The sequence below is a fragment of the Phyllobates terribilis genome, unplaced genomic scaffold (assembly GCF_046119375.1).
Source record: "Phyllobates terribilis strain yellow unplaced genomic scaffold, ASM4611937v1 Scaffold_3__8_contigs__length_932513732, whole genome shotgun sequence".
In the NCBI taxonomy this organism is placed as follows: Eukaryota; Metazoa; Chordata; class Amphibia; order Anura; family Dendrobatidae; genus Phyllobates; species Phyllobates terribilis.
Window position 1 is genome coordinate 908,367,194 of NW_027362763.1, and position 24,437 is coordinate 908,391,630.

A 24,437-nucleotide genomic window follows, 5' to 3' on the forward strand; every position below is an offset into this window, starting at 1 on the left:
TTTTTTTATATATATATAAATATATATATATTTTATTTTGAATGGGGCGAAAGGGGGGTGATTTAAACTTTAATATTTTTTTAATATTTTTAAAAACTTTTTTTTTTTTTTTTTTTACACTTTCTGCTTGCTTCTATAGTCTCCATAGGAGACTAGAAGCAGCAGTTGTCTGATTGCTTCTACTGCATACAAGCGATGAGCAGATCGCTTGTATGCAGGAGAAATGCTCATTTTCTGGAGACCCTGGGTTGTCATGCCCACCCATTGGTGACCCGCGATCACGTGATGGGGGTCACCGATGGGCGGGGCTTAGGACGCGCTTCCCGGAAGCGCGAGTTAAATGCCGCTGTCAAAGATTGACAGCGGCATTTAACATGTTAACAGCCGCGGGTGGATCGCGATTCCACCCGCGGCTGTTGCGGGCACATGTCAGCTGTAATCATCAGCTGACATGTGCTCGGTTCAGTGCGGGCTCACCGCCGGAGCCCCCGCTGAACCGGCCTTCCCAACCTGGTGCATACTATTACTGACCAGGTAATGGAAAGGGGTTAATGGAAAGTTGAGTGGAAGGAAAAAGTGTGGTAGAAAAAGGTGCACAAGCAACCGAGATAACTGCAACCTTGAAAGGATTGTTAAGACAAGGACATTCAAAAATTTGGGGGAGATTCACAAGGAGTGGACTGCTGCTGGAGTCATTGCTTCAAGAGCCACCACACACAGACATATTCAGGACATGGGCTACAAGTGTCGCATTCCTTGTGTCAAGCCACTAATGACCAATAGACAATGTCAGTCGTGTCTTACCTGGGCCAAGGAGAAAAAGACCTGGACTGTTGCTCAGTGGTCCAAGGTGTTGTTATCAGACGAAAGTAAATTTTGCATTTCATTTGGAAATCAAGATCCCAGAGTCTGGAGGGAGAGTGGAGAGGCACACAATCCAAGCTGCTTGCGGTCTAGTGTTAAGTTTCCCCAATCAGTAATGGTTAGGGGAGCCATGTCATCTGCTGGTGTAGATCCACTGTGTTTTATCAAGACTAAAGTCAGTGCAGCCGTCTACCATGAAATTTTAGAGCACTTCATGCTTCCCTCTGCCAACAAGCTTTTTGTAGATGGAAATTTCATTCTCCAGCAGGACTTGGCACCTGTCCACACTGCCAAAAGTACCAACACCTGGTTTAAAAACAACAGTATCACTATGCTTGATTGGCCCACAAACTCGCCTGCCCTTAACCCCATAGAGAATCTATTATAGAGAATCTATGGGTTATTGTCAAGGGGAAGATGACAGACACCAGACCCAACAATGCAGACGAGCTGAAGGCTGCTATCAAAGCAACCTGGGCTTCCATAACACCTCAGCAGTGCCACAGGCTGATCGCCTTCATGCCACGCCGCATTGATGCAGTAATTGATGCAAAAGGAGCCCCGACCAAGTATTGAGTGCATTTACTGAACATACATTTGAGTAGGCCAACATTTCAGATTTTAAAACATTTTTCAAGCTGTTGTTATAAAGTATTCTAATTTACTGAGATAACGACTTTTGTGTTTTCATTGGCTGTAAGCCATAATCATCAACATTATCAGAAAAACACTTGAAATAGATCACTGTGTTTGTAATGACTCTATATAATATACGAGTTTCACTTTTTGTATTGAAGAACTGAAATAAATTAACTTTTTGATGATATTCTAATTTTGAGAGACACCTGTATGTAAGCATACTGCCTATAAGGAAGGGGGCACTAAGTTTCAGCGTGCTTTCTGTGCAGAAACTTTGGCTGTAATTATATCACGACTATGGGGCACTTGGTGTCACAAGGTGTTAAGTGAGAGGGGTCCCGCAGAATGTGGCTCAGGACAAACTATCACAGCTGAATGTGGCTTTATTTGTAATAAATAGTGATGAGCGCAAGCGCTCATTACTCGAGTTTGCCTAGGGTTCTCAGGTATCGCAGGTGCTTGAGTGACATGTTGAGTCCCCACGCCTGCATGTTTCGCGGCTGTTAGACAGCCAAAAAAAAAACATTCACGGATTCGGATGCATTGTGGCTGTCTAACTATTGTGAAACATGCGGGTGCAGGGACACGAACATGTCACTCGAGCACCCGCGATATTCGGTGCATACAAGAGCACCCTAGGCAAACTCGAGTAATGAACACTTGCGCTCATCACTAGTAATAAAGGTTGGGGACCACTGACTTGTAGGATCGTCTTCTTTGTAAATAGGCATCAGGACTACAAACACTGGCAGAAGTCCGACAACGGAAGGTGATTAAAAAACTGAAAATCTTTGGCTAGAACTATCAATACATTTCATCAACTCAACATAGTATAAATAATATACAATAAAAGGAGGATGACACAAATGAAGCATTGCTTCTTTTCTCTTTTTATTTTAACAAAACATTATGTACAAACATTTTGCAGCATCACAATTTGATATCTATAATACAAATACACCAGAGATTTTAAGACATAAGAAACATGACTGTACTTCACTTTGTCTTGATCTACCAAATGGAGAAAAAATCATTGCAAATCCCATGTTCTTACACTATGTGGTTTCGGCTTTTGATTTGTGTATCCTACTAATTAGTTCCCTTTGGCATTTGGTTCTATTCGACAACATGAAATTACATTATTGCTTGTAGTAATACAAATTGAGAGAGGATTATGGAACGATGTTCTGATGTATTTCCACTCCTAAATATGAATGTCACTATTGTAGTAAAATATTATAGGCTCTATGATCTTCCACTGACCACAAACGTTAAGGGACATCACGATGGTGCTCAGATAGTATCAAAAATATGCTGTGTCCCACTGTTTCCACAATGTACTGTATTACAGATTACAGCCCTCCCGCAATGACTGCCAGCATTAGTAGCCTATAAGTCCAGACCATGTGTTTTGTCAATATTGCATGCAAAGGGGGCATCTATATCTTAATACTTCGCAATGGGATTACATCCATGTGGACCATCCAAATTATAAAATGCTGCTATCAGATAAGGCTCATTCTTTTAATACAGCGCTTCCAGAATTTGCTTTTAGGTTTCTTTTGGTCAATCTGAGAGTTGCTATAGGACCATAGACTGTGGATTTCCAAGTAGAAGTGGTGCCAGCCTAAGTAGTGCTCTCACTGGAATTTTGAGGTTTCGGAATTTCAAGAGAAGCTCAGAGAAACTATTACTTCCTATGGAAAAAAAAAAAAAGATAGAAAGTAATTTCAAACATTCAAAAATTGAACTTAAAATGTATTATTGTGGATGAAATTAAACATGTAGGCCCTGATTCATCAAGACTGGCATTTTGCATGCCACTGTAGACAGAGTGTGCCTGAGTAAGATGCGCTAAATTCATTAAATAGCATGTGCCTCTATAAATTTGGTGCATCTTTCAGCTGCAGTGCACTTACAGCAAGAAATCTACTCCAGTCAGGTACTAGAGTACATCACTCATAATTTAGATCACCTTTTTTGTGCGCTCAGCCACACCCTCTCGCGGAATCTGCTCACTTTTCAAAAGTGGGTTAGCTGTCATAAACTGGTGTAAAAATACACAACAGTCACAAAATGTTTCCACTATGAGTTGTGCAAAAATGTTGTGATATTTCAAAGCGGTATTACACCATAATCATAATTCTTCCTAGTAATTGAAGAAATTCACCACCTCAATGACAAGTTAACTCAAGACACAACAGATTTTTTTCAAAAAGGATAAGTGAGCTTTCTGTCCAGTCTGTTATTCTGCTGTAGGATTTTTTTTCTCAGTCTGACCGTCAATGTTGATCGATGTGCACAAAGTTTGAGGTTTGTTTTTTTTGAGAGGGTACGATCCAATAAAAAAGCTTAAAAAGACTTTATATTCATTTATATTGTAAAACCACTTTTCTGTTCATATGTTCAATGTTTAGAGCATTTTTAGAGAGTTTTTGAGGTTTTTTGTTTGCACTTCAGACTTTGAAATATAATTTATTTGAACTGGCTCCTGGTGGAATCTGCTTCTAACCAAGCACTGTCAAACCAAAAAGCTGCAATAAGAGCCTTCATTGGGGGACACAGGAAACCATGAGTGTATGCTGCTGCCACTAAGAATTACAACCCAAGAAAAAATAGTCAGCTTCTCCTCAGCAGTATACAACGGATACTGGCATTAAGCTATTCAGTTAGTGGAAAAAGCTGTAAAAATTTTTTTATAAAAAACACATATGCCCAATGGTGCAACAAGAAAAAAGGGATATGTACTGGGTCCTCAATGAAGACTATGCGAAAGGGATTTACTTGGGTGCTTCATTATGGAACAGAGGAAAACATGGGACATCCCAAAGCAGTTCCAAGGGTGAAAAATATATTAAAATCCCACAGATAATCACCAGACTTATTGCTGCTTGCAGTCGCATAAGAAACAGCCAGTACTCGACGAGGTCCCTCTGAGATGACAAACGGCAATCTGAATATCTAAAGGAAGGTGTGTAAGGATTTCTCTGCTGGACTAGAGAGAGGAGGAGGACAGAGTGAAGGCAGAACGATCTCTTCGTTAATATGGGAAGAAGAGAACAAGAAAAGAAGAGGGACAGGAGAGCTGCCAATTCTGAAACTCGCCTGATGGAAGTTATCGCAATCAGAAACGCCACCTTCCAAGAATCAGAGGAAATGTTCTGTATTGGTTCTAAAGAATTACACTGTAAAGCGCTAAGCATCAGGTTAAGATCCCAGGGAGGCTGACTAGGAGGAGCAGAGTAGGCCACATCCTGAAGAAAGTGCTGATTTGAGGCTTAGAAAATCTGTCTTTAAATGGATGGATAGGCTGAGATCTGACCCTTGAGGGATCCGAGGGCTAAGCCCAACTCAAAACCTGACTACAGGAATGAAAGGAGAGACCGAGACATAAAAACATAAAAATGGCTTTTATGCTTAGATCACAATCTGCACAACTTCATCAGGAGAATCTCAGAATTTCAGAACTGTGGCTTCACCAGTCATGCCATTAACCTGAATGACCAAGAATTTGGGTGAAAGAGAACCCTAGGAAAGTAGGTCTGGTGGATAATGCAGTCTCCGTAGAAAATGTGCATAGAAGTTGACCACTTTCACATACCAGTATCTTCTGGTAAATCAGGGGCCAAGACGGTGACAGGAATTTCTCCTTACTTGATCTTCTTGAGCAACTTGGTTAGCAAAGATAAAGGCGGGAAACAATTAAGGGAGGAAAAATCGGGATCATGGAATTGCCAGAGCATCAGCGGCAAGTGCTAGGGGGTTGCGAGCTCTAGACACCAACTGAGGGACTTTGTGGTTGAGTCTGAATGCGATTAAGTCGACATCTGGAGTGCTCTATTGAGGGCAGATCTGATGGAAGACTGTCACATGCAGGAACCACTCTCCAGCGGTTAGCCCTTTGAGGCTTATAAAGTCCACGGCCTAGTTGTCTACTCCCAAAACGTGGATCACTAAGCTTGCCAGAATTCTATGTTTCTCCCAGTCACGAATCTGTGATACCTGAGAAATGGCTTGGCAACTCCTGATTCCCTCCTTCATGGTTGATGTAAGTCACGGTGGTGGGGTTGTCAGACTGAATTCAGATTGGGATACCTGACCACTGGTCCTGCCAATGTATAAGTGATAGATGAATTGCTCGGGGTTCTAGGACATTGATGAGAAGTAGGGCTTCAAGACTATTCCACCGATCCTGCACTGTAAACTTCCAGAAGACTACTCCCCAACTGAGAAGTCTGGCATCAGTCATCACAATCTTCCAATCAATTGGGAGGAAGGAATGACCAAGACGACTGAGGAAAGAGTTCCGCCACTAGATCAGAGACTGCCTGACTTGAGTGGGCATTTGGGAGAGAAGGTTTGAGCGATCAAGGGAAGGGACAGTCCTATGCCAACAGGAGGGGCCAGCTGTAAAGGCTTGATGTGGAACAGAGCACAAGGGATCTCCTCATTGGCTACTTCCAACTTGCCAAGAACGCTCAAGCAGAAGCATAGATGTAAGGGGCAAGGAACGATTCAGAGACTGGATACCGGTTTATAAAGCCAACATTTTGTTTTCTGGAAGAAAAACTTTTGGTTGGACGGTGCTGAACAGCATTCCGAGGAAGATGAGACACTGTGTCGGGGATCAGGGATGACTGACTGGTTGACAATCCAGTCGAAGAGGAGCAGTAAGTCCAGTGTGATCTTCAGACTCAAGGTTCTCTGAGCAGGAAGAAACATTGACAAGGATGTCATCCAAGTAGGGAATAAACACTATCCCGCTGACACACAAAAGGGCAATTCGGCAGCCATGCATTTTGGGAACACCCAGGGGAGCCAAAAACTGAAAATGGGACTGGTTGACGGCAAATAGAAGGAATTTCCAGTGTACTGGAAAGATTGGTATTTGGAGAAACAAGGATGTTGAATCTTTAATGTCAACTGAAAAAAAAACTCTTCAGGTTCTATGAAGGCAACAGCAGAACAAAGGGACTCCATCCTGAAGAGGCAAAGCCGGACAAGCTTGTTCAGCAATTGTGTGTCCAGAATGGGACAAACCGAACGGTCCTTTTTAAGGATGACAAAAAAGTTTGAATAAAACCCTTTGAAACGTACTTGAGAACCGCAACAATGACACAGGACTGGAAAAGTGAACAAAAAAAAGGCTTGCCAAAAAAATGGCCACTGGGGAGGGTGTCTGTGGGATATGGGATAGAAAAATACGATCTCGTGGAGTACTGGAGAATTCTAATTTGTATCTGGAGAAGACAATTTCTCTGACCCAGGCATGGTTGAATGCAGGGAGACATATCCCAAAACAGGAGGGAGACAGCCACCCACCCAAAGAGGGTTACCGGGTGGGAGTGCCCTGTTTTGCAGAATAAAACTTGTTGCTTCTGATCTTTTAAGACTTGGCAGGCTGAATGCCAAGACACCAGAGAACTGAAGAAAGAAGCTGAACTGATTATCTTCTTTGAAGGATCGAGTAGATTTAGGCTATAGAAGCAGGATGCTCTTACCACCTGTGGTATCCAAGATCATAGAATCATAGAATGGTAGAGTTGGAAGGGACATCCTGGGTCATCTGGTCCAACCCCCTGCTCAAAGCAGGATTCACTAGATCATCTCAGACAGATGTCTGTCCAGCCTCTGTTTGAAGACGTCTATTGAAGGGGAACTCACCACCTCTCGTGGCAGCCTGTTCCACTCATTAATCACCCTAACTGTCAAAAAGTTTTTTCTAATATCTAATCTGTGTCTCCTCCCATTTAGTTTCATCCCATTGCTTCTAGTCTTTCCTTGTGCAAATGAGAATAAAGATGATCCTTCTACAATGTGACAGCCCTTGACATATTTGTAGACAGCTATTAAGTCTCCTCTCAGTCTTCTTTTTTGCAAGCTAAACATTCCCAAATCCTGCAACCGTTCCTCATAGGACATGGTTTGCAGACCAGTCACCATTCTGGTCGCTCTTCTCTGAACTTGCTCCAGTTTGTCTATGTCTTTCTTAAAATGTGGTGCCCAAAACTGTACACAGTATTCCAGATGAGGTCTGACCAAAGAGGAGTAAAGACCGATAATGACTTCACGTGATCTAGACTGTATGCTTCTGTTAATACATCCCAGAATTGTATTTGCCTTTTTTGCTGCTGCATCACACTGTTGACTCATGTTCAGTCTATGATCTATTAGTATACCTAAGTCTTTTTCACATGTACTGTTGCTTAGCTCTATTCCTCCCATTCTGTATATGCTTTTTTCATTTTTATTGCCCAGATGTAGTACTTTGCATTTTTCCCTGTTAAAAACCATTCTGTTGGTTGCTGCCCACTGCTCCAGTTTATTTAGGTCTTTTTGAATCCTCTCTCTCTCTTCTCTAGTATTAGCTATCCCTCCTAGCTTTGTGTCATCAGCAAATTTAATCAGTTTACCCTCAATTCCTTCATCTAAATCATTGATAAAGATGTTGAACAATACAGGTCCCAGGACGGAGCCCTGTGGTACCCCACTTGAGACATTCATCCAGCTGGATGTGAAGCCATTTACAACCACCCTTTGAGTCCGATCACTAAGCCAGTTATGAATCCACCTAACAGTTGCCTGGTCCATTGCATACTTGGTCATTTTTTCAATAAGGATGGTGTGAGATACTTTGTCAAATGCTTTGCTGAAGTCAAGATATACTATATCTACAGCATTTCCCTGATCCACCCAGTCAGTGATTCTGTCATAGAAGGAAATTAAGTTAGTCTGACATGACTTGTTAGTTACAAACCCATGCTGACTCTGGTTAATCACTTCATTCTTATCCATGTACTTACATACATGTTGTTTAATAATTTGTTCAAAGATCTTTCCTGGTATAGAAGTCAGACTCACCGGCCTATAGTTCCCTGGGTCCATCTTCTTCCCCTTTTTGAAGATAGGAACAACATTTGCTCTTCTCCAGTCTTCTGGGACTTCTCCTGTTCTCCAAGAATTTTCAAAGATTATGGAGAGTGGTTCTAAAATTTCTTCTACGATCTCCTTCAGTACTCTGGGGTGTAATTCATCTGGACCTGGAGACTTGAACTCATTTATGTTAGCTAAATATTCCCTCACAATCTTTCTGTTTACAGATAACTTGGATTCCTCTATTCCTTTAAAAGGACAGTGAAGATCAGTTGATGTTACATTTTCTTTCTGAGAGAAAACAGATGCAAAATAGGAATTAAAAAGTTCGGCCTTCTCAACATCCTCTCTTACCATTTCTCCATTTTCATCCTGTAAAAATCCTATAGCATCTTTGACTTTTCTTTTACTTTTGACATACCCCCAAAATCCATTTTTATTGCTTTTGACATCTCTTGCAAGCCTTAATTCATTGTCAGCTTTAGCTAACCTGATACGTGCCCTGCAGGATCTGCAGACTGCATTATAATCTTCTTTAGATATGCCTCCCTCTTTCCATTTAATAAACATTTCTTTCTTTCTTTTTAGCATGTGTTTAAGTTCTGTGTTCATCCATCCTGGTTTCCTTAAATGCTTCCCATTCTTCCTACTTTTCGGGATTGTTAACGATTGTGCTTTGAGAATCTCATTTTTAAAAATTTCCCATCCTTCCTGGACATTTTTGTCCTTAAGGACATCCAGCCATTGGATCCCTCCTATTCTCTTTCTGAGTCTCTTAAAATCTGCCTTTCTAAAATCTAACCTTGAAGTTTGAGTCTTCACATGTCTTCCTCCTCTAGTTATCCAAAATTCTATAATAGCATGATCGCTGCCTCCTAGGGTCCCAGCCACCTTTACCTCCTCAACCATTTCCTCCCTGTTTATAAGGATCAGATCCAAAGTAGCAGATCCCCTTGTTTTCTCCCCTACCTTTTGGAAGATAAAGTTGTCAGCAAGAGAGGATAAGAATTTGCTTGACCTGTTAGTTTTAGTTGAGAGAGATTCCCAACAAATGTCTGGATAGTTGAAATCTCCCATGACCACTACGTCATATTTTTTGGAGAACTTGGTCATTTGATACATAAAGAGTTCATCCATATCTTCAGCTTGCCCAGGTGGCCTGTAGTAAATGCCTACAATGGTGTCCTTTCCGTTGTTCTCTCCTTGTATTCTTACCCAGTTTCCACAGAACTCCCAGTCTCTGAAGCTTCAATCTCTGTGCAGATATACGCTTTTCTAACATACAATGCAACACCTCCTCCTCGTTTATCAAGTCTGTTTCTTGCAAATAAGTTGTATCCTTTTAGCCTTTTATTCCAATCATGTGTATCGTCCCACCAAGTTTCAGTGATTCCAATGACATCATATTCCTTTTCCTGCATTAGTAGTTCCAATTCTCCTTGTTTGTTGCCCATGCTTTGTGCATTTGTATAAAAACATTTTAGTTTGTGATTGGTTTCTCTTCCTCCCATATTATTATTTAAATTGTTTTGTCTTTGTTCTTCTTTTCCACTTCCAGTAGCAGAGATCTCAATAGTATTTGTCAGCTGTCTGGCTTTTTCTGGCCTTTTGCTTCCCTTCCCACATTGTTCCCTTCCCACATTGTTCTAGTTTAAAGCTCTTCTGATGAGTGTAGCAAGGCGACTTCCAAATACATGTTTTCCAGTCTTCGTAAGGTGCACCCCTTTTAACCCGAAAAGTTTTAACCCGAAAAGGCGAGACCACTTGAGCGGAAGGCTCGTAAGGGAACATTTGGATGCATGGTCCGCATTCCACAATTTGAGCCAGAGGATTCGACAAATCACTACAGTGTTGTTAGATGTTTGAGCAGAACAGCAGGCAGCCTCAAAAGAGGCAGAGAGTAAAGATATTTACCTCCATGGGCAATCTGATCTGCAAGATCTGCCAACTCTGACTTTGGAGAACCAAATATGATGCATTGGCCCAGGTGTCATTTCCTAGGCAGTAATTGCCTTGGTAACCCAGGTAGCAGCAAAGGCTGGGCAGCAGGCCGAACTTACAGCTTGAAATGCAAACTTGGCCATGGATTACAGTTGTCAGACAGTGGGGACTTTTAGAGAGGCTGCGTGAGTGGTTGCGTCGTGGTTCTTGATAATCTACACAATGAAGGGTCCATTGAGGAAGAGAAAGAGATTCATTCGAAAAGGAAACAAAAGCTCCATGTGTTTTCGTCTATGGAAAAGTTTTTCAGGTAGCGTCCACTCCTTGTCCAGTACATTGCTTAATTCTAAGTGGTTGGAAAAACATTTGACAGCACGTCTGAACCTCCTAAAGGTCACCAAGTCTACAGAGGGTGAGGGATCGGCTTCCTTCATGTGGAGGGATTGGGTTACAGTACAGACAAGACTGTCAACCATGTATCTCAGCTTTAGCGCTTGATCAGCAAACCGATCAGAGTCCGAATCAAAGCTGTGTTCCGATACCAGAGGTGACTGCGCCTCTGAGAAGCAGGATGGAGAGTGTGGTGTCTGAGTGGTGGATCAAGAGGAAAAACGAACTCTAGGTCACTGATGGGATCAGCCATGCTGGTGGATCTGACTCACACTGTGCAGTGGTTGTAGCACCCACTACATTAGTAGATATGGGTAGCCGCTCCATGAACGTAAATGGTCAAATGTGCAACAGACATGGAGGTTGATGGCCCAAGCTGGGGGGAGGAAGTGGAGGAACTTTCTCATTGCAGGGGCTCCTAGCAGACCAAGCGCAAGGACCACACCATATCAGTAGATGAAGGCTGACTGTGTTGGGAGAAGAAAAGGTCCTGCCATCAAGACAAGAGAGGATATGGCCTGACCCCTGGCAGACTGAGCTCTCAGTCTATTGGGTCGTGACTACAGAGGTGCCCACTCCCCCTCTGTTTCTTTATCTAGAGGGGATAAAGGAAGATCAGAAAATTTTTTTAAAAAAACATCATCGGCAGAAACCAATTTAGAGAGAGACACGAAGCTAAAATGAATATCCCAATAGAAACGCCCAAGAAAAACTGCTTAAAAAACTCCTGAGGGAAAAAACCGCTCCCAGAAGCTAGTTCACTTTTAAAAACCTCCATGCACACATAGCCTAAAAGATAGTTTTCATGGACCCACTGGTGGCTCTAAACGATCACTGATCGGTAAATATTTACAGATCAGCAGACTTTTAATAGCCCATTTAGACAGGCAGACCACAGTAAATGATGCTCATTCATCTATTTGTAATAGATTGTTCAGTGTGCAAATTCAGGGCTGTGGAGTCGGTAAGCCAAACCTCCGACTCAGACTCCTCAATTTCCCTGACTTCTCACTCCACAGCACGGCCTCAGTACTGAGCATGTACATAAAGTGCAGCACAGATGCATCTCAACTAAAAACCTAGATCTAGATCTAAGAGCCTAGGACTTTTCATAACTTTCCCAAATTCTTATGAAAAAATTTACAGCACATACTGCATTGAACTACTGTACCAATTTATTATATATTTTAGGAGTCAGAGTCGGTCCATTTTATACCAACTCCACCAAAATGGACACCGACTCAGACTCCACAGTCCTGGTATGAATAGGCTACCACTGTTCTCGGCAGCACAAGTCCTGTTAGCCCTGGACTATCTGCTGTGGAGAACAATGATGTATTATACAGCACAAAAGATCATGTCACCTGATGAACAAAATGCTCTTCCCTTGTTTTGTGTAGTCTGGTGGAGAAAAGGCACCATTTTTTTAAGAGGAAAGACAGGAACCATTGGACGTTCTAAAGTCGTCCCTAGGGTGGGAAAACTAGTTCTGCAGAAGGAGGAATTGCAATCCCTCAGGTTACTAAGTAACTGCCTTGTAGTACCCTTCTGCTAAGACTTACATCCCTACACGCAAAAGGTAAGTGCTCCACAACGATGTGGACTGAAGCTTAAGTAGTGGCCCGAAGAAATAGAAGAACAGACACTTGGAGGCTTAAGATTCAGGAGGCTTCTACTCCGCGGTGGAAGAAAGCTGTGCCCTGCAGGGGCATCCTAGCTTAGCCCGAACTTCCACATTGGCAATTCAAAACCAGAGAACAATTGTAGCCCTAGAGGCTGTCTGACCTCTGCTAGAGCATATCGGGATGATCCACAAGGCAATCGAACATTTGATGTTGTCAGAGCTGTGCAACTCTACTTGTCTTTCACAGCTCTCTTCAGATTATTTAAGGACCTCTCCAAGAGATGAGAGGCGAAATACTGTACCTAAAGGAAGAAGAGCAAAATCGCCTCTTTAAGATGATAGGCAGAGAGAGAATCGCGCTAAAGCGAAAGGAGGGAGCACAACACCAGGCCAATTTGTCCTGGAGAAGAAGACCTTTTCGAAGCCCTGCCTGATGGAAGAAAAGAAAATCACTCTTCAGGAAAGCCGAAAAGGGGAGATATTTCTGATTGGCACAAAAGGAGGACCGAAGTACATCCAATAAGAGAGTGAAGTCCCACAGATCCATGGGAGCTAATACGGTAGACCCAAGTTTGCCCTGTCCTGACCTATGAACTACAAGTCAAGTTCCGCTGGACCAGGATAGCTAAGGAAGGAACCTGGCTCTTGGGAGTCATTCCTGGCTCAAGACAGACCTGCAAAAATTAAAAATTTCCTAACCTGCCTAAATCAAGGCTAAGACAGGCCTGCTTCACAGACCCATTATCTGCCTCCAAATGACACTGAGCTAAACTGGATAACTGGGTGTCAGATGCCGATGTGTAGTATGGTGGACAGAAGTCAGCTTAAGATGTATTCTTAGTGTCAGCCTCCAGGTGGCAGCATATTAACCAGTGGCTCCTGTCCCCCAATGAAGCGACCGAGAAATTAATATAGGTGGCTATGTATTTTGATAGGAAGAAATAATGTTTTGCAATATAATGCAATGCTTTCAATTTGTTATACTTGGGAGTTGTTGGCATCATTCATATTTTGTACCGAAACAATAATGTATATTAAATCATATGGACAAATGCTTAGGTCCAAATTAATCAAGTAAAAAGTGGTGTTCACCTTGCCAGAAATCTTACTCCAGTCAGACACTAGAGTAAGATTTCTGGCGTTCGGTGCGCCACAGCTCGTCATGAACTAGATGAGCTGTGGAGCAATATCACTGTTCCACACCAGCTTCACTGACTTTGGTGGAGCTGGTTGAAAATGGTGTGAAAACACTAAAAGTTGTTATCCTCTTGTGCAACCTTGATTGGCGAAAACACTGATGAATTGAGGCGTTACTATGCGTCACATTTGATGACACGACATAAGTCACGCAAGTTTTGTATTAAAGCCTTGTAATCCTAGTTAGCCATTATCATTTAAACAGTTATGTTTATTTTAGAAAATCAGTTTTCATATACCTTGTCAGGGATTTCTGAGTTAATAGACGGGGTCACTGTTTTAGGGTTAATATCTCTTCACCAGAGTAGAGAGTGACTACAAAGAACATTTCTTTGTATTTGTCTTATCCTGCATCACAAAGACAACACACCGATATCTGCAACAAGAGCTGTTTGTTCCTTCACCCTTCTCCAGCGAGGGTAAGTGGAACTCACCTGAAAATGCAACTGGCCAAGCAGGTGCATCCCTAAACAGATCATCTCTGAGATGGAACCTATCTGGAAGGTCCCAGGTAAAGTCCTCCCTCAGGAAACTGCTCTGTGGATAAGGTAAGTATCTGCGCTGAAACCCTCATCTAAGGGTATGTGCAGACGATCTGGAGCCGGCTGCGGCCCCGAGGCTGCAGAGAAGCCGCTTCCGGCTTCAGCTCATTATGCAAATGAGTGGCGGCTGTTTTTTTTCTCACAGGCAGCCTTTTCTCATAGAGATTAGGTCTATGGGGAAAGCCCGCATGCGGACCTGCAGGAGGAAATAGACATGCTGCGGTCTGGAAAGACGCGCCACATGTCTGTTTTCGCGTGTGTGCCGCAGACGCATAGTGGGCCTGGGATTTGTATAAATCCCATCCACTATGCTGTAACATCTGGCTACTGCGGATTGCACGCAATGCACTTGCGCTGCGTCCAATCTGCAGCGAACACTGACCGTATGCACATACCCTAACAGTGAAGTAAGGCTGAGGGAACAACAAAGGTAACAAGTATTGCTCCAATGTAATGTAACGTTTACAAAGCAAAGAAAAAAAAGCTGCCACAGATTAGCAAATTTTAAACAAAATGACAAAAAAACAAAATTAAAATTACCGTCCAGTCTTTCAGATAATTCTTTTGGTGCCGGCACAGAGTAGTAAACCAAGAAACAGGATAGCATATTAAGCTGAGAGTCTTCTACACACTGACCAGCTAAATAAGAGTGCAGTGAAACATCCCCACCACCTGCCAAAAAACAAACGCTTAGATAGTCAACAATACAAGGAATACAAGACACTAAGTAATAATGTTATCAAAGAAATAAGCTTCTTTATGCACTTATGAGTCATCACTAGAACTGCCACTAGAACTCATCATCCACTCTGGAAAACCACTCAAATTAGTCTTTGTTAAAGCAAGACTAACTGCAAGCTCACTAAACGATCAGGTTACAGCTTCTATTAAACCCTATGGAGGAAAGGGGAAGTAAAGGTAACTAAGGAAGAGAAAAACAGATCCGTGCTGCAGCTTTTTGCATGTAATGAGTCTTGTCCCTGAGCTGGATTCATAGCTACACTGCTCAATACTGCTGAACATGTCCTACATGCCGCTTATTTTGTCTGTGTGCTACAGAGAAGGAAGAGCAGGAATTCTTTTGTGTGCGGAGAGTAAGACATCATAGCAGCTTGTCTCCATCCACAAGTTCAGAGACAACTGAAAATAAATTATGGAGCCCGCAGAGGGGAAAGCTGGTAAAAATTTTTTTGCAGGATACAAGTTATATAATGGCCAAAAATAGTGTTATTGCTCATGTAAACAAATGACAGTTCATTCAAAAAAGTTACTTGAGACAACAGATATGAACAATTTTACTTTATATGAACAGATGAGCACCCCAAGTGACAGCCAGCTGCTCCTAATGCCATAAAAATAATGTATTGTAAAATATGGGACATGAACGCCCATGGGGAGAACAATTTTTTTCTTTATAAATCACAAAATAGATGACACTGAATAATGTGCATACTATATAAAGTTTGTCACAAGTTTTCAGGCTCATGCCAAATCACTTACATTGCAGCCATTGATCCAAGGTGTTATCGATGGTACATTTCATCACTGGCAAAAACTCAGAGTTCATAAACAGTCCACGGTTGGGGTTGCTTTTCATCCTTTCCTGAAGGTTCTGGGAACTGAAAAATTCTAGAACCAACTTGATCTGCCACAGTTCAAACGTTTCTGTTGTTTCCTTTCTTTCAAGTGTTCTCACGGCCTTTGCAAAAAAGAACATAATCCAAGTCAAATAATTTCTGTAACCACAAAGACCAGCTCGTGGACCATTGTGGCACAATTTTTGGAAGAAAGCAACCATGCTTTTCTATTCCTGTACAACCCTTTATTAACAGCAGCCGCATTCTGGCGAATTATTGATGGTAATACAGAACAAGTGCAAAGATACCAGAGGTTATAGTCAATCCTTCCTAATCCAGAATACTGCTAATCACCCTTAGGCCACGGCCCCACTATCAGTATTTGGTCAGTATGTGGTCAGTATTTTTTCTCAGGAGTGGGAGCCAAAACCAGGAGTGGGTGATAAATGCAGAATTGGTGACTTGTTTCTATTATACCTTTTTCTCTGATTGTTCCTCACCTGGTTTTGGCTCCTACACCTGAGAAAAAATACTGACTGAATACTGACCAAATACTGATAGTGGGGTCGTGGCCTAAAAAGGTTATCCAGTTTAGAAAACCCATTAGGGGATGCTAAGGTAATTTAGAAGGGTCTTACTTTGGGGGACCAGTCAGTCCTGCATTGCACAGACAGCCCACTGATTTGAATGAACACTGTAATTTATCTAATTTCCTTAGTGGTGGTGCCGCAAAAAAACTGAGCACTTATTGCCAGATAACTGCAGTAAAAGCACAGTCTGAAGTAGCAATAAAAAGTGTCACATGTGAGGAATATATAATCTTGGAAAAAACTGAAACCGTACTACCGCGTTCGCACTCCCTAAACACACCAGATAGTGTACCTAGTTGGATAGCATCAATATGTGCATAAAAAATGGGTGGATATAAGATAAGGTCTGATAAACTGAAAAACAACCCTACTATGGTGGCTGCTCCACCTCCAACCGATTAATTATGCCTATAGACAAGTGAGTAGGGCATATGCAGAAAATTGGATAGTATTTGGCACATATGTAGTTAAAAGGTCATGCACAGAAAAGCTGCTTGCTAGCTAGGATGGTGGTGATCGTGACCTCTACTACAAATAAACTAAGTGATGAATGTTAAAATACCTTGTAAGTGCCCGGATGCTCTACGGACTGGCATTGCTGCCACCGAGTTAGTCCCGCTGTAGATGTCAAATGTCAGATGGGGGAGCGTCCTCCCAGAAAGGCTTCACTCAGTACGCGGCAGACAGCGTGTGATAAGACAGCATGCTCCGGCCGGAAGCCACGCTGCTGACTGACACCGCGCGCAGGGGGCGTGAAAAAATGATGACGTCACAAAAAAGGGGCTAGGCACCTAGAACAGGCCACACAGACCAACGCGTTTCGAAGGACGCGATCCTTCATCAGGGTGTGGCCTTCAAACACTGATCCAGGTTTATATAGCCCCACTAATCAGACCTACAGCGGGATCATGGGGTGTGGATAACAAGAAAATCTACAGGGGTCTAAAACCCTTGCCAGTGACTTTGGGGATCCTTCTATACAAAGTGAGTGGGAGGAGATGGTCTCCAGTTTTTCAAATAAAACACTTCAATTTATATTAGATTAACGGAGGGAGATTTTAAACAAAACTGGGACTCGTATTTCCCAGTTGTTTGAACAACTCAAACCTTTCCATCACCTTAATAAAATTCAGGATCTTTCAACTAGCATCATGAATAGGTTGAAAGACAAGGAAAAAACAATCATCCAAAAAAAGCTAAACAAATTCTCCCGGGACAACATAGCCCATGAGGTATACCCCCATTCTCCTTACAACATCACTTCGCCGGCAATACCAACTCATGTCCAGAGAAAATCGAGAGAATGGATTGTTCTGGACGAATATAATGCCACACCAGTACATAATGTGTCAGATATTTCAATAGTTTTTTCCACATACACTAATACCAACTCCACCCAATATACTCCAGTGTCATTGCACACTAGATATAATCTTAGGATGGATAATATTGCAGGATGGGATATCCCTATCACTCCAGGTAATTCGATTAAGGCTAATTTGACCCTTATGGAGGATTCTACACAGCAAGAGTTGGTTGATGGTGAGGAAATGGTGAATGTCCCCACAGCTAATAGATATTCTCAACTGTCCTCGGTGGCAGAGGTTACTACCAATGAAAGGGACAATAGTACTGCTGAAAAACCGAAGAGCTTTTCCTACATAACCAAACGGGGGAAAAAATCCAAGGCTTAATAAAAAGCTCAATGTATCTAACACACCTAAGTACAGTAATAACAATCAGCAACCCTATACCACTAGAAACAATGGGAGCTCACTGGGTAATAGGACTAATGGACACCTGTCTACCCAAAAGAGAGGAGGGAGAGTGCATCCACAACCCAAGAAAGATCAGGATTTTTTCAGGTCAAGAGTTTTAAAATCAAAAGAGGTAAGAGAGGGGGGAAAGTCGCCAAAACAAAAACAGAAATAGAGGCACCAAGGAGGAAGAAACCCTCCTCCAAAAAGGACTCAAATTTGCTCCAACTAACCGATGCCTACCCTTTTAATTTATACATCAGCACGAAAAAATATTTGCGCAATTTAGCTCTGAAAAAATATTTTATGAAAAAAGAGAACCATGGTACCGGTTTTACAGACACTAATCAGAGGGACAGATTTGTCCACAATACATTATCCAAGAATTCGATCTTTAATCCATTGAGTATTCCAGGGCATTTGTCACTTTTGACAACATGGTTACCTCCGACATAAGGAAAATTAAAAAGAGAAACCCCAAATATATCCCTCAGAACGTGAGTAAAAAAAGAAAAAATGGCAACTACGCAATTACAAGATAACCATGAATTAGTTATTCGACCAGCAGATAAAGGAGGCGGGATTGTCGTCTTAAGTAAACCATGTATGATGATGAATCCTTGTGTCTCCTAGGGGATTCAATCACCTATAAAAAAAACAGCTAAGTGACCCCACTACAAAATTTATAAAAGAACTAGGTGAATTAGAAGGGAAATCCTTGGCTGTTTTAAATAAAAAGGAGTATTATTTTATACTCCATAAAACTCCGAATCTAGCGGTGTTCTATCATATCCCCAAACTTCGTAAGAACATCACATGCCCACAGGGTAGACCTATAATTTCAGGTATAAATTGCCTTACGGCGAATTTATCAAAATATGTGGACACACATCTACAGAAACGTGTTCCACTTTTACCTGCGTTGCTAAAGGATACTGGTCATGTTCTTCAAATCTTAGACTCACTCGAGTGGAAAAATCGATATACTTTAGGGACTTTGGATATCAAATTCCTATATACAGTCATTGATCAACAAAAAGGGTGTGAATCAGCGGGTTACTTTCTGTATAAGTCTAATATATATGAGGACACCCAGATTCAATTTATTGTTGATAGCATCAAATTCATCTCAACACACAATTACTTCGTGTACAACCGTCAATTTTATTTGCAAACGTGGGGGACCGCGATGGGGGCGTGTTTTGCCCCCAGTTATGCAAATTTATATGTGGCCAAATGGGGGGAAACCTGTATTTTTATTAACGGACAACTAAGGAGCAACTTAGTAATGTGGCGGAGATTTATTGACGATGTCCTCTTTATTTGGGACGGACCTCAAACTAGTCTTCAAACATTTATTACTAGTTTAAACAAGAATAGTTTTGGGCTTCAATTCACCCCGACAATAAGCCAAGTTGGTGTGAATTTTTTAGACCTATTTTTGTAGATCAGGGTAGACTCTGTACTAAATGTTTCCGTAAACCTGTGGACTCCAATAGTTTCATACATATTACAAGCAGTAACCTACCAGTATGGCTAACTAATATCCCGAAAGGACAGTTTACATGCATTTGGCGTAACTGCACTAAGGTGGAGGACTACATGGTGGAATCTGATTATTTGAAACATCAATTTTTAAGTAAAGGGTATGAGGAGCACCATCCGGAAAATTCTATTTAAGAAGTATCACACATTCCCCGTAAAGATTTGGTGTTCAAACAAAGAGGTTACACTGAACTGAACGACATTGCCAAACAGATAAATGAATTACCAATAATTACTCAATACCATTCAAACCACCGGATTATTCGGAATATTATTAACAAATATTGGCCGATCTTGAAACAAGATAGATCTATAGGCACTTTATTACCGGACCGCCCTCGGTTTGTATACAGAAAAGCATAAACTATCGGTAATCTTGTAGCCCCGTCAATAAAAGCAAAACTTAACTCCTTAATACTCTCTAGGGCCATTTAGGGGAATATGGGAGTATCGAATATAGGTTTTACTCCGTGTGGAAAGTGCTCCTGTTGTATCCGTACGAAAATGCATAACAGAGTTCAGAGTAGTTTTTCTAACTTTAATGGGACCCGGCTTTTTTCTATCAAGGAAACCATCTCCTATTACACAATGGGGGTAATCTATATGATTCGGTGTCAATGTAACAAAATATATATAGGTCGTACTAAACGGAAACTGTTGGTACGTATTAAAGACCATTTGGACAATACTGAAAAGGGGTATAAGGGACACCCGTTATCTCGCCACTTCTCCGAATATCATGGTCGATCATGTATAGGTATTCACTTTTGTGGGATTCAAAGAGTCCAACCAAATTGGAGGGGTGGGGATTTTTAAAACAAATGTCAAGGGTGGAATCCAAATGGATTTTCACACTAGACAGTTTGGCTTCTAGAGGGCTCAATCATGAGATTGAATTATACATTTTTGAATAGCATTGTCAGCTATAGGGCCCTCTTTCCGGGTCGTATTTTTTGGAGGAACTCGCCTTCTCACTGCTTTTCATTTATTATATATATATGTATCATATGGTTTTATTTACCGATTTGCCTTTGTAGGATTAATAACGGCGATTAAAGATTGATCCATCTATTGGCATAATACCACTATTTATTATATTTTTATTATTCTGCAAGGGGGGTTGTTTAAGCGTATAAGCATACTGATGAACAGTACAAAAAAACAAAAAACAAACCCAGTCCATATTTAGTAGGGATTTTTAATTGTTAATTATATAATTTTATGCACTTATTATGATAATAAAGAATTTTTTGTAAAGGTAAACTTTATCAGTGTTTATATGTATACATTTTATAAAATCATTCTCCTCTTTTTGGTAGGTTGCGTACTTGTATTAGGAAGATTCTGGCAACTGCATCTAATTTATAAGCATTTATAGGCCCCCTGTAGGTTTTCTTGTTAGCCACACCTCCTGATCCCGCTGTAGGTCTGATTAGTGGGGCTATATAAACCTGGATCAGTGTATGAAGGCCACACCCTGATGAAGAAGGACAGAGTCCTTCGAAACGCGTTGGTCTGTGTGGCCTGTTCTAGGTGCCTAGCCCCTTTTTTGTGACATCATCATTTTTTCACGCCCCCTGCGCGCGGTGTCAGTCAGCAGTGTTGCTTCCGGCCGGAGCACGCTGTCTTATCACACGCTGTCTGCCGCGTACTGAGTGGAGCCTTTCCGGGAGGACGCTCCCCCATCTGACATTTGACATCTACAGCGGGACTAACGCGGTGGCAGCAACGCCAGTCCGTAGAGCATCCGGGCACTTACAAGGTATTGTAACATTCATCACTTAGTTTATTTGTAGTAGAGGTCACGATCACCACCATCCTAGCTAGCAAGCAGCTTTTCTGTGCATGACCTTTTAACTGCATATGTGCCAAATACTATCCAATTTTCTGCATATGCCCTACTCACTTGTCTATAGGCATAATTAATCGGTTGGAGGTGGAGCAGCCACCATAGTAGGGTTGTTTTTCAGTTTTATCAGACCTTATCTTGTACCCATTTTTTATGCACCTATTGATGCTATCCAACTAGGTACACTATCTGGTGTATTTAGGGAGTGCGAGCGCAGTAGTACGGTTTCAGTTTTTTCCCTCATTTTCAGGACAGGTTATTCACACAGAGCCTGTGTCACTACCAGCAGCTGCACACAATTTCAGAAGTGCAGCGCGAGCGTGTTTTTATATATTATATGTTTGAATATACTTACCTGGTCAATTGCAATGTATGCAGGGAGCATTTCTGGATTCTCTTGAGTTACACATTCATACAAGATTGATGAAAACAAGTCCAAAATTTCCTGCTTCTAATGAAATAAAACATGGTACAATTATTTTTAACTTGCAGGATGAATGAGCAGTACTTCATGCTAAAATACACTGTGTTCCAAATTATTATGCAAATAATATTTTCTCAGATTTTCCCAAATTACCTATATGAATTGCAGTCATTGTAATTTTCCAGTCAAATAACTATTAGAGTACAATTGAAAGGTTTTTGTACAAACTGCCTATGATAACAGTATATTTCTGCATCGTGGGCACATAGCCTTAGGCTACATTCCCACCATCCAGAGCCTGCTGCAGCCCCGACGCTGTGGAGAAGCCGCCGGCCGCTTCCGCTCAATAAGCTAATGAGCGGCGCCTCTTTTTTTTCACCTGCAGACTTTCCTCACAGAGGTTAGGTCTATGGAGAAAACCTGCATGTGGACCCGCCGGAAAATTGACATGCTGCGGTCTGGAAAGACGCGCCGCATGTCAGTTTCCACGGGTGATCTGCAGACGCATAGTGCCTCAAATCATTGTCATAGTGCGTCCAATCCGCAGCGATTAGTGATCGTGTGCACATACCCTGACAGTAGGTGCATTGATTGGTATAAAAATTAGCCACTTTTACACATGTACCCTTGCTGTGCCTGATCTAGAGTGAAATTTTAGAAAACCAATTAATACGTAACTAAAATCTTTTTTTTTAATTATACATCAGCCTTTTCAAAATTAAGAATTATTGCAATATAACCCATGACCTTATTTTGCCTCCTTCTCTCCCAAACATGCTGATTTAACTGCCTAGTTCAAACACCGTAAAAATCTGCTTTCAACTGCAGCTTAGCAAGAATCCATGCTCTACTACAATCACAGTATGGAACATTCCCTGTCTGAGTATGGGGGAGCAGACTCTTTGTAAGGCTACTGTCACACTATCGGTATTTGTAAGCCAAAACCAGGAGTGGGTGAAAAATGCAGAAATGGTGCACGTGTTTCTATTATACTTTTCCTCGGATTCTGCCACTCCTGGCTTTGGCTTACAAATACGGAGAGAAAAAACTGACCAAATACGGATAGTGTGACCGTAGCCTAAAAGAGTGGATTCTTGCTGCACAGAAGTTGAAACCAGATTCTTAGGGAGCTTGAACTAAGTAGACAGTTTATCAACAGACTAACAGTGTTTGTGACAGGAGGTATAATATAATGAAATACATTACAAAAAAAAAAAACACTTTCTAAAAGGTCAATGTTAAATAAAAAAAAGTATAGTCTTTAAGGGGGAATAAATACAGATTAAATAATTGAAAAAAACTCAGGTAGACATATCTGCGCAGCCAATTCAGCTGCACAGGGAGGAGTGTCCTTGATCTGTATCTTGGATGCTAGCTCATAGCAATATGTGTTATTTCTTAGGCAAGACATTATTCGGAGCTCACACGTAGATTTTGTTGATGTAGGGGACCTTTTAGAATATGACTGATTTCTTTATAGTTTTAATTATTGATTTTCATTTATCGTTTTTTTTCCCAAGAATTCAAACTCAAGACCTTCAATGCAAACTCAAAAAGCATTAAAAAACGAGCCACAAAAACAACGTTTTTGGATGACATACTACTGTAAATTTAACCCCTTCTTGACCAGTTTTCACTTTTTGCACTTTAATTTTTTCCTCCCTTTCTTCCAAAAGCCATAACTTCTATTTTTTACATCGACATATGAAGGCTTGTTTTTTTCCAGGACAAGTTGTACTTTTGAAGGACACCATGCATTTTTTCATGTGATATATTGTGAAGTAGGAAACAATTCTAAGTGGGTCAAAACTGCAAAACAAGCACAATTCTGCCATAAGATTTTTGGGATTTTCTATACGACACAATACGATTTCAATTTTCAGTCGATGGAGCTGTATGAGGACTTATTTTTTGCCCCCTGAGTTGACATTTTAATTCATACCATTTTAGGGTAGGTCCGAAGTTTTGATCACCCCTCTTAATGCATTTCTTTGCAGCATTGCGGTTGGTGAAAAACTACAACTCTGGTGTTTAGATATTGTTTCTCACTACAGTGTTTACCCATCAGGTTCATTTTATACTTTGATAGATTGGACTGTTATGGAAGTGGAGATATCACGGGAGTATTTCTTAAATGTCTCTTTCATTTTAATGTGGAAAAAGGAGGTAATTCAATTTTTTTTTCTACATATTTTAAAAACCATTTTTTTGTTAACTTTACTTTGTAGTCCCCCTAGTAAATTTGAACCTGAAATCATCTGAACACATATTATACACAGCAATACCATAGTATCGTTGAATGTAGCAAAACTCAAGATCTCCTATAAACGCCAGTCACAGGCTGGCCTTCATAGGGGTACAGACATGACAAGCATGGGGGTCTTCAGTAGACCACTAGCCCTCATGGCAGCCCACTGTCACCCCACAATTGCGTTCATGTGCAGTAAGAACAGATAGCCAGTAGCATTTAACAGGTTAACAGACACAGTTGGACCTTTGCTCCTTTTGCGGCTGTTAGAAGCAGATGATGGCTGAATAGCACAGCTATCATCGTCCGGAAAGATGACGACTCACCTATTGAAAGAGCAAAGAGACAGCAGACATACATAACGTGGCATTATACCA

At 41.4% G+C, this 24,437-nt stretch overlaps 1 protein-coding gene across 2 annotated transcripts in view; it reads right to left on the minus strand.

Annotated features, from left to right (window-relative positions):
- Positions 1–2,384: 2,384 nt before the first annotated feature.
- Positions 2,385–24,437, minus strand: part of ANAPC1 (anaphase promoting complex subunit 1) — a 186,128-nt gene continuing 164,075 nt past the window's right edge. Inside the window, exons 44-47 of one of the 2 annotated variants that reach the window (XM_073672779.1) lie at positions 21,744–21,839; positions 15,571–15,769; positions 14,611–14,742; positions 2,385–3,200 (exon numbers count right to left, since the gene is read on the minus strand). In XM_073672779.1, coding sequence (XP_073528880.1) covers positions 3,085–3,200; positions 14,611–14,742; positions 15,571–15,769; positions 21,744–21,839 — 543 coding nt within the window. In that variant the 3' untranslated portion in view covers positions 2,385–3,084. Of the gene's footprint in view, positions 3,201–8,356; positions 8,668–14,610; positions 14,743–15,570; positions 15,770–21,743; positions 21,840–24,437 lie in introns of those variants that run through there. The other variant, XM_073672780.1, reaches the window with a different exon arrangement.